Below are 10,847 nucleotides of genomic sequence, written 5' to 3'. Positions count from 1 at the left end.
CACACACTTAGGAGACTTGCAAGAGTCATACTGGTGTTTTAAATTCCCAGCTGGAATGAGCCGTTTTTTGCTTTCATTTCACAACACTTAAGAATCTGGTTTAATAACGGGCGGCTGAAACCCAGATTCTCGAACACGTGTGGAGGTGTGGGTTGGTGGACCAAAATGTTGTGAAACTCCCCGTGGACGTGAACGTGGAGCTGTAACCCTGCCTTGCCAGAAGAACGTGGTGCAGAAAAACGTGGACTCCAACTGTGTTCCATCCATTTGGGAGCAGTGTTGCCCCCCCCCCTCGTATGCGTGGTTTACTCAGCGCTGTGGTTTTCTCCCATATATAAACACTAGCTTTACTACCCGGCTTCGCCCGGGACTTGAATTCACCACGCCCGGCCGTCTTTGTCTCTCCAGTGGCGATGTTCACACACCACACCAATTACCAATTACTCGTTTGAGGCTGAGTCGACCTCGGGAAGGCCCAGGACCGGTTCAAATAATCGTCACCGGTGGTGGCCGTGAGCGGGAATCGAACTCGGGTGTCCGGGTTCGTAGCGCGGCGCGCTAACCACTACACTACAATGCGTTACGCTGCCACATGCGCGGGTCACGTGACAGATTTGACGTCCGCTCACTTGTCATGCAAAAATATCTGCATTATTGAGCTCCCCCCCCCCAAAAAAAACAAAAGTGTATTTTTATAATGTTTGCATGGTGTGCAGTCTGGAAAGTACCCACATGGCAAATTTCCAGTTTGTTGCATGTCGGGAAGTACGCTAAACATTTTGAACAGACACATAATCACAACTTTGCCTTTTGTATATATGGAGATAACCCTGTGAGCCATGCGGCTCTTGACTCGGGTGCAACCGCCACAAAACAAAAACATGAACAAAAAACATCTTAAAGTGACTACACAACAGAAAAATCTTGGAAAAAAACAGCAAAGTCTTCCAGAAAAAAACACCGTATTTCAACGCTGTGTGCAAAAATCCCAGTGGGATGCAAGTCAAACAATAACAACAATAAGACAATGTAGATTAAAGTTATCAGGCTAACTCTGTAGTACAACAAACAAGCATGGCTAAACCAAAACGTTGCGTTAATGTGGGGGGAGTGCACGTGGTCACCGTGCCTTGCGATTCTGAGTGCCCAACTGCAAACGAAACGACCGGGGGAGTTAGAGTGCCGTGGGTGACGAATTTGCCGTAACTGTGCATGCACAATCAATGAAGAGAGGACGTGTGGGCAATTGAACGCCACATTACTTCGGGGTACCGCGGTGGTGGAATGTGATCGCCCTCAACTGGTGTGCAGGAGGTCATCTCCCACGCCTGGTATGCAAAGGGGGTCGTGGGTTTCGACCCTGTCGCATGAATATTTGGAGTTTGCGGTGTCCCTTCTCCCCGTGGTCGCGTGGAATTGTCTCCGGTTTTTTCCCTTCACATTTGCAATCACCGTGCGTTTAGAGTTATTTGACGGACATACATTTACACACGATAAGCCACTTCGTTGAGCTTATACTGGTAGGAACCTGGTTACACCAGCCCACAGGGGATTATTGTGTCCGTAAGGTAGTCGTGCATTCAAAAATGGGAGGGGCAGGGAGGGGCTAGGTGGGGAGGGGCTGGGTGGGGAGGGACTGGGTGGGGAGGGGCTGGGTGGGGAGGGGCTGGGTGGGGAGGGTGGGGAAGGGCTGGGTGGGGAGGGTGGGGAAGGGCTGGGTGGGGAGGGTGGGGCTGGGTGGGGGGTGAGAGGGGTGGTGCTGGGTGGGGAGGGGCTGGTCACCCCGTGGTGCCCGTATAAAACTCAACGTTTAACCTACTCACGCCGGCTTGTGCCCGCCCTCACAGTCGGGCATATTTGCGGAATACACCACGCCGCCGTTGACCCTGGCCATTGACCGAGCAACCCAACGTTCCTACCAGCTCCCTCCGCAGAAATGTGTTCATTTGTGGCCAGGAGGACGCTTGTGAAAAAGAGCTATTTGGTACTGTGGACCTTACCTGGGTCAAAATAAAATGTAGTTTTGACCCGTGATGTATAGGAATCCGCGGTGTAATGAGACACGCATCTGACTTTGACTCTGTTAAAAGTTCTGGCTCAGCACTCTGACCTCTGAGCCACACAACCACCTAAAATAACATGAATATTTTGTCTTGGAAAAAAATGGCTTAAATATGCCCCTCGTCAAAGTCTTGATGCCGGTTTATTCCACAGCATTGTGCTGCACAATTGTCTATAGCTGTCAACCCATACGGTTTACCCGTATTCTTGTACAGGGAAATTTAGCTTTTAGGTCCATGCGGCGTACAGCCGTCTTAATACGGGCAGAAAAAAAAGTAATAGCCAAAACACATTCCTGCGGAAGGAGCTGGTAGGAACGTTGGGTTGCTCGGTCAATGGCCAGGGTCAACGGCGGCGTGGTGTATTCCGCAAATATGCCCAACTGTGAGGGCGGGCACAAGCCGGCGTGAGTAGGTTAAACGTTGAGTTTTATAAGGGCACCACGGGGTGACCAGCACCTCCCCACCCATCCCCACCCCTCCCACCCAGCCCCTCCCCACCCACCCAGCCCCTCCCCACCCAGCCCTCCCTTCCCCACCCAGCCCCTCCCCACCAAGCCCCACCCTCCCCACCCAGCCCCTCCCCACCCTCCCCTCCCCACCAAGCCCCACCCTCCCCACCCAGCCCCTCCCTCCCCACCCAGCCCCTCCCCACCCTCCCCTCCCCACCGAGCCCCACCCTCCCCACCCAGCCCGTCCCCACCCTCCCCACCCAGCCCCTCCCTGCACGACGGACAAAATAACCCCCTGTGGGCTGGTGTAACCAGGAGGTTACTGTCAGTAGAAAGAAAGTGTGTCTTTCTACATGTCAGCAAGCATCAGCATTCAAGATCACAGACAGTAAGCATGATAAGTAGCATCATTGACACCAATTATCAAAATTAATACGTAAAACTGTTTTTGTTTAGGTACATAATTGCTCTCTATTTGGTTGTGTTTCTCGCTTGTGGTGGGACTTTGTAGGATGAACGTTGAGATTTGTAAGGGCACGGGGTGACCAATTCGGTCTGTTTCAGTTTCATTTACATATTTTGTATAGCCCTGTGAGCCATTCGGCTTTTGAATCGGGTGCAACCGCAACAAACAAAAAACATGAACAAGAAAACATCTTAAAGTGACTACGCGCAAACAGAAAATCCAGGAAAAAACATCAAAAACTTCCAGAAAAAGCACCGTACACCGACGCTGTGTGCAAAAATCCCAGTGGGATGCAAGTCAAACAACAACAACAACCACAAGACAACTTAGATTAAAGCCATCAGTCTAACTCCGTACTACAACAAACAAAACATGGCCAAACCAAAAAACGTTTCGAAATCACCAAAATAAATAAGGTCGGCACTGATAAGGGGTTGACAGGTATGCAATACGTAACAACTGTATTCCCACATGATTATACCGCGCCTCTCTAAAGTTGCACGTTTGTAGCTTATTCACAATGACCTAAGTTATTAACTTTATACTTATGTTTTAAAAAATCGCGTTACGGTCATGATGCGAATGTTTCAAAACGCGTTTTCACCAACACGGCTCGGCTTCCGTAGCCACACATACACACACCAGGGATGTGCCCCGTTACCGAACGAGCAAATCGTCTCAACAAGTATCTCGCCCGAATATAACTAACATTGACATCGTTAATATATCGATATGGACGCCGACCTCGCCTTCGCACTGCAGCTGCAAAATCAATTTGACTGCGAGGCGGAGGAGGAGGAGCGCGCGGAGGGACGGCCGAAGTTGGCCGATGATGAGGTCGGGTGGGCTAGGCCGAAGCATCGGTCTCTCCTGGAAGCCCTGCCCGGTGACGTGGCCCCCCGGCCCGGCGATTCCGAGCGCCGGGCACGGCCTCTCTCCATCGTCGATTCTGCCTGGGAATTGATCGACCCGAGTCCGAACGTGTGGGCGCTCTTCTCTCAGTACAACGAGGCGCTCTTCTGGGGGAAACTTCAGGGCGTCGAAGTGAAGTGGAGCAAGAGAATGACCCTGTGAGTGCGCTGGCCGTCATGGCTATGGTGATGGTGGTATCGATTGGGTATTTCCGGACAAGTTATTGACATTAACTTGACATTGTTAATAGTTTCAGTAATGTATCACCCCTTGGAATTGAGAGATGGGTCATCTGAGATGTACATCATCTTCTTGGTTCTTTCGGTAAAGTCGCGTAGAAGGGAAATAATAAAAATAAAACATAATAAAATAAAATTCTCACGACGTTTCGGCCACAACGCAAGCAGCCGTCCTCCTTGCGTTATGGCCAAAACGTCGTGAGAATTGTATTTTATTATGTTTTATTTTTATTATTTCCCTTCGTGACTTTACCGAAATAACCAAGGAGATGAATCCCTGCAGTCACGAAAGCTTTAAATCGAAATGTACATCATCGTCTGTTGTGATGGTGGTTACGGTGGTGGGTGAAGTATTGTTATAAGGAGTGGTGGTGTGTGGGGGGGGAGTGTTGTGTCGGGTGAGGACAAGACGGTGTTGTTTTGCTGTACGTGCAGATGTGAGGCCAACATAATCGTCATCTGGTTGCGGATTCGCTCGTTGTGGTTTAAACCCGTCCGCCTGACACTCTAAATCCAAGGCTTATGTGGGCGCACTCTTTCAAGTCCCGTCAGTGATGCCTTGGAGGATGGTTTTTGATAGGATGCTGGATTATTGCATCCAAATAACTATATTTATCTCGCTTAGCGGTGGCTACGAGTTGTTCTTTTTGGCCTGGCTGGGTGGTGATTGTGCTCCATATACAAATTCGTTCTCTGCGTATAGAGCACAATTATTGGGCTGTAGCCGCGCATTTCCAAGTCCGGTACAAGCGATTGTGTTGCCCGTTGGTGTTTCAAGCATGTAAACTGGCTTGTGTGTGTGTGTCACCCCCACCCCCCCCCCCCATGGTGTAGCTGTGCAGGTGTGTGCTGTTACGAGGGCCGAGGTGGTCTTTGCTCCATCAAGCTCAGCGAGCCCCTGCTCAAACTTCGGCCCCGTAAGGACCTGGTTGAGGTGAGCAAATGCTGATGGCTCAATGTTCCGACTGACATCAGTTAAGTTTAACCCGTAGTAGGCTTTCGAGACCAATAGTGTTTATGATTAAGGTTTTAATCGGTTAGATCGCGTAAGTATTAATTTGTCAACCCACCACCACGCGATACAGCGCAATTAATGTGTCACGTAACAAAACGTGGCAATTAGTAACTGCTTCAGCACACCGGTGTGTTGGAGTCAACCCACAACATTTACAATTCGAGTACGACGTTTCGCTGATTACAACCAGCTTCATCAGGCGATTTGCCAGAATTGTGAAGGAGTCTTCCAATTTCGGTGCGAATTCATCGCGGTGAGATTGTCGCCCGTGTTAATCGAGAGTCCTAAACCCTGCCTATTGGCCATAAATTGATTGGTGTATTTATACGCAGTCTGACTACTCACCTGGAATGTGCCCGATCTCCACATATCTAGAACACCAAGCGAGGGTTGTTCCTGCATACTGCTTGGATGGGTGACCACCATTCATAAAACAGGTGTTATAGGCTGCTGCGGGCCGACATTTATGGCAGAGGGCAGTGCGGCAAACCCTATTGTACTGTACTAAGCTCAAACATCTATGCTCTGCTGCCCACCTTCACCAACCCACTCTGACCAGCGTGGTGAAGTATGCTGGATGAGGGCCTCTCATGACTTTCACGGGGTGAGGCAGTGGATTGACAACAAAGGGCTGTACACAATGTACAACACATTTTGTTTCCCCCAATACAATTATCGACTAGGAAACATAGTAATTATCACTTGAAGTTGCTTTTAAAAGTAAAATAGTAACTTACTGTTACAGCATTTATGAATGTAGATTACGTGATAAAAGAGCAATTGTACCGTATCCCATATGGTCTTAACCCAGGGGTCAGCAACCAAAATAACAGCCATTTTCTTCCAATTCAGTAAAATATATATATATTTTGAGAGCCGCAATGCATGTGAATACAAGGCGGTACTTAACATTAAACCACATTTTTTGTAATCGCTATTTTAAAAACAGTACACACAATGATTCGTAATGCCGGACTACAAATCAGTTTCGGGCTTTTAGAAGTTCACCGTTCATCAAAAATAATTCGGAAGTTTGTTTTTACTTTGTAATTATAGTGTCGGGAGCCACGAAGCAGTCCTTAAAGAGCCGCAGTTTGCCACCGACCCCCTGGTCTAACCCACGCTGTTGCCACTACAGACGCTGCTGCACGAGATGATCCACGCGCTGCTCTTTGTGACGCACAACAACCGCGATCGTGAAGGCCACGGCACGGAGTTCTGCAAACACATGGACCGCATCAACAAGGAGACGGGAACTAAAATCACGGTACACTCTCACCCAGGAGGAGCTCTGCCTGCGCAAGCACCCGCTCTCCGGCCATGGTTTTCATTCGTTTGCTTTTTTCCCCCCACAATTTCGGTGTCGGCATCGGCATCGTATGGCACGAGCCGCCGAAGAAATTTCCATTCGAACTCTGCAGCTCGCGGTGCATTGTCACCCTGTGCCAGAGAACGACGGTCTAGACGCTGGCCAATGTTTCCTGCTTGGACAGGACACGTCGCTCATCGAAGTAGAATTCGTATGTTCTGTCCACCTCCTCAAGTGTAATTCCAAGCGTGCACCTCTGCATTTTTCTGGCTTGTTTCAGAAAATGGAACAAAACGTTCTACTTTTGAGGATGTTCAATAACTTCATCACTCTCATCTGCTCTGCTTACGGCAGATCTACCACAGTTTTCACGACGAGGTGGATGTCTACCGCCAGCACTGGTGGCGCTGCACGGGGCCGTGCCGCTTGCGCCCGCCGTACATGGGCTACGTGAAGCGCGCCATGAACCGAGCGCCGTCACCGCGAGACTTCTGGTGGGACGAGCACCAGCGGACGTGCAACGGTTCCTACGTCAAGGTGCGGGAGCCGGAAGACAAGAAGAAGGCGGCTGGCAAGAGCGGAGTTTCGGCCGAAGGAGAGCAGACGCAAGCGGGCGGAGTGAAGGGACGTGCCGACAAGAAGTCGCCGGCCAAAGGTGAAGCAGATGCAGTGCTGCTTGTTTTTGTGCACAGTTGAAGGGTATCCCGGTTTTATTAAAACACATGACAATCCATTTATTTTAATGCAGTTACATTTTAATGCGATAAATCCAAATTGTATTGCATAATTTAATTACTTTTATCGTGTAATTTCCCTCATAGATGCCCGCACGTTGAACTTAATAATTCACTCACTCCACTTAAGCCACATAATCTCAACAAAGCCATAATTTCCGGACAGTTAACGTTTGTGGATAATCAAGTTTCGCTTTACGATACCCCTCGATTACCTTTGTGTGAGTTAACTCTTGCACCCAAGTTTGTTTTAAAATGCATCTTATTTTATTTCTTTCCACAGACAAGAACGGGACAGACATTCGTACGTTCATCCCGTTCTCAGGAAATGGTTTTCTCCTTGGTAGCGGCGGCGGCGATGGCAGCAGCAGCAGAAATAATGGGAGACCACACAGTGCTGTGCAAGCCAGTTCCACAACCACGGCGGTAAAAGCACCCGTGTCGGGTAGAGAAACTATGACCTCAGCCTCCCAATCAGCAGTTTCTTCCTTCAAAGTGCCTCCTGTCTTTCCGACCGGCTCACAGCCTGCTATGGGAAGCTCGTCCCAGGGCAAAAACGGATACGATCGTGGTCGCTCTACGAGTAACATGGACAGCTGGCTTTTAAAGACCAAGGAAAGCGAGAGCAGAAGTTCCCCCGACGCTCCGATTCTCAACAGGAAGTCTGTCAGCAATCCGAAAGCTTTTAGCAAAGGAGTGCCTCTGAAGGGAAAACCAAAGGGTGATCCCGAAGGTGTAAAAGTCTTGGCTGTATACAAAGGCGGAGAGAGTTTGAGAGACGGAAATGGAGCACCAACTGCTCAGAGTCAGAGTAAACTAAAGGGGCAACACGGAGGCGGTTTCCCATCTCCTTCTCGCATACAAGGCTCCAGAAAGGGAAATAATGCATTAGCCAGTGACGCCAAGCGTGCAAAGACCGAGCAGCATACGTCCAGGACTCCCACGCTTACCGAAATGTTTCAAAAGAAACACGCAGGAGGCAGTGGCGGATCTGGGCGAGAGCCTTCGAGTCTGGGAACTCACGACTCCAAGATGCTGATGAAGAAAGAAGCTGTCCCATCAGCCAGACCGGCTGAGAGGCAGGGAGAGTCCCTAGCTGCAGGGCTTCTGGTTGCATGCCCCATTTGTCAACAGCGCCTCCCAGAGTCGCAAATCAACAATCACCTTGATGTGTGCCTGCAGTAGGATCACCGGTGCGGCCAGCTTCCAGCTACTCAGGACGAATAAACTACCTCCCGTGAGAAATTGTACTTTAGATTACAAAAAATGCTTAGGTGCAAGGTGACGTGTAGTATTAACTCGGCATGTTATGATTCATCCCTCTCACCACCAGAATTACAGTTGTCAGGAACCGGGGTCACGATTTAATGCAAGGTTCGATTATTTTTCTCATTTTCGTGGGTTTTCTCCTCTGTCGTCTCATTCATTCCACACATTGCATATGCCTGATGATTACGAAACAATAGCACGTATGATGTACAGGATGTCGATTGAGACATATTTCTTATGTGTATGTGAGTACCACGTGAGGTAGAGCACTGCTTAAATTGAATTGGCCTGTATATGCCATGCTGAACATACGTACACATGTTATTGTGTGTCCCACATGAACCATACAGCCCCAATTCAAATTAATCAGCACTGTCTACGCCATGTAGACCGAATTTTGCAAACATGGGGCATGTGCCGATTGTAACCACATAAATTTATATTTGAACGAAGGATAATTGATCAACTTTGAAAGACATTCATGGTGAGTCACCCCCTGTTGTATTAAATCAAGCATGTTAAGCGTGTACAATTGTTTTGCAGTTAACATTAAAACACTGTTAATGTACATGTGTTATACACAGATTTTAAATTTGCAAACGTCTTGCTTAAAAAAACTGAAAGCCTTATCAATGTAGCCAGCCTCCTTTAAATGAGCATTGTGCAAAATGTGTGTCTTGTTAAATGTTTAAGATTACTACTTGTGTTTTGTTTACATTAAAAAATTACATGAATAAAATGTTTTTGACTTTAATATCGTGCCATTTGTTTCATTTATTTACGATACTCTTATTTAAATCCCAGAAAACCTTTAAAAATAATGTCTCAATGGATTTCTTAACTGGTTTGAAAGGCTTCTTTATAGCAAAAATCCGCTGTACCGCATTAAAATATCCATCTTACAGGCCAAAGTACACACTCAAGCATTTAACATGAATCAAAAACAGATTTTTTTTTTCATTCAAGCTCTGTATCAGACGGACAATTTACATTTTGCAACATTTAGCAAAAAAAAATCCCTTCCAAGCCCTCACCCTCCGAAAAAGGGGAAAAGAGTTCTGAAAACGTCAGCGAAGTGTTAACGACATAGCAGCAAAGCATTATAAGATGTGCACGCAAGTAACTGGTAGAGCTTGTCAATCTGTTTGCCCGTCAGTCACGATCAAAACAATTAAGCACGATGACCGTACTTGAACAAAAAAGCTTCGGCATGGTAGCATAAAAACCGGCGACGACGCGGTGAATTTTGATGCAACGTCTCGATTAATTGTCACCATTCAGGGTCACAATGTAACTTACAAATTACTTGTCCATTTTAGTGCATGTGCAATCTATAGTGGTTATGAATCTATAGAGTAATTCACTTGCTACACTTACTTGAACCGGTTTTTATCACGGGTGGCTTAAATCCCAGAATTAAAACCAGGATTCTCAGCGGGTTTCTCCAATTCCTGAGCCACCCGGCCACCTCACCGGTGATTTAATTTAATCGGCGAATTTCCACATTTCTAATAATCACCATTAGACATCTCCGCGTTGCCCTTGGGCCATTCAATTGCTACTTGTGTCATGATATTGACATGACATTTCATAGACCAGAGGGTTACGACAAGCATCTGTCAGATGGGCACAAGTTACTGCTCCTGTACTGAGTCGTTCCTACCCAGCCTAGAGAGGACTAATTCAGCTTCTTAGGCCGATGGAAATGTGCAAGGCACCCAGTGATATTAACTGTGCAACAACCCTCACCGTTATCGTTCACCCCAAAACAAAACCACCAGCAGCAGCACCAGAGTTCGTGTGAGATGGCCCCAGCGGCTCAAGAGGTGAGAGCACAAAGCCAGCTCGACTGTGGCCTGCCACCACTAATCACCACTGCCGCCCACCACAACCACCACCGATACCACCATCAATCCTACCACCACCGTCAACACAGCCACCACCAACACCTCCACCAACACCTTCACAACCACCACTATGGCAAGCAAAATGTGCATGAACGCTCCACAGTACTCAACACTGTGCCAAGCTCTTCATTTGTGCGTAAACGGGCTTTCTTTCTGCGAGACGATCATTGACAAGTCTTCAGAGGCGTGGCTGCAATTGGCTGTGAGTGGGTTGTAAGGTCGCTGAAAGAAATGGAAAAACAAATATTACTGTACATAAACTTCTAAACGTTACAAAATACACCTTCCCGACGCCTGTTTATCGGCAACGTGTCATGAAATGAAGAATCCATTTGAATTTTTGTTCAGAGCAGTCGCAACCCATGGGTTAGAGAAGGGCTCTAAAATAGATTTTGCACAGGGCTTCTTCCAGATTAAATGACAATAACCGGCTCACTTTCCCACACACTACTTGAGATCGGCATTTGATGGCCACAAGCTGACA

The 10,847-nt window shown here is 47.8% G+C and overlaps 2 protein-coding genes across 4 annotated transcripts in view; one reads left to right on the top strand and one right to left on the bottom strand.

Annotated features, from left to right (window-relative positions):
* Positions 1–3,575: 3,575 nt before the first annotated feature.
* On the top strand, positions 3,576–9,210 carry SPRTN (SprT-like N-terminal domain). Its single transcript, XM_078610216.1, has 5 exons — positions 3,576–4,048; positions 4,964–5,063; positions 6,283–6,411; positions 6,808–7,108; positions 7,471–9,210. Exons 1-5 carry the CDS (start codon positions 3,711–3,713, stop codon positions 8,370–8,372), a joined length of 1,770 nt encoding a protein of 589 aa, XP_078466342.1. The 5' UTR covers positions 3,576–3,710; the 3' UTR covers positions 8,373–9,210.
* An 88-nt stretch (positions 9,211–9,298) lies between these two features.
* Positions 9,299–10,847, bottom strand: part of GNPAT (glyceronephosphate O-acyltransferase) — a 29,767-nt gene continuing 28,218 nt past the window's right edge. For all 3 annotated transcript variants that reach the window (XM_078610214.1, XM_078610213.1, XM_078610212.1), the window contains one exon: positions 9,299–10,585. In XM_078610214.1, the coding sequence (XP_078466340.1) occupies positions 10,542–10,585 (44 nt within the window). In that variant the 3' untranslated portion in view covers positions 9,299–10,541. The remainder of the gene's footprint in view (positions 10,586–10,847) is intronic.

The sequence above is a fragment of the Lampetra planeri genome, chromosome 33, assembly GCF_965212315.1.
Source record: "Lampetra planeri chromosome 33, kcLamPlan1.2.h2, whole genome shotgun sequence".
Lineage (NCBI taxonomy): Eukaryota > Metazoa > Chordata > Hyperoartia > Petromyzontiformes > Petromyzontidae > Lampetra > Lampetra planeri.
Note: the sequence above shows the minus strand (reverse complement) of the source record. Positions and strands in the feature narration are given on the sequence as shown.

What these genes read in the sequence shown, in the direction of transcription:
- SPRTN (XM_078610216.1), top strand. Translation starts at nt 3,711, where the DNA reads ATGGACGCCGACCTCGCCTTCGCACTGCAGCTGCAAAATCAATTTGAC. An exon ending in TGGAGCAAGAGAATGACCCT is followed by an intron (nt 4,049 to 4,963) that starts GTGAGTGCGCTG and finishes CCCATGGTGTAG; the next exon opens with CTGTGCAGGTGTGTGCTGTT. An exon ending in AGACGGGAACTAAAATCACG is followed by an intron (nt 6,412 to 6,807) that starts GTACACTCTCAC and finishes TGCTTACGGCAG; the next exon opens with ATCTACCACAGTTTTCACGA.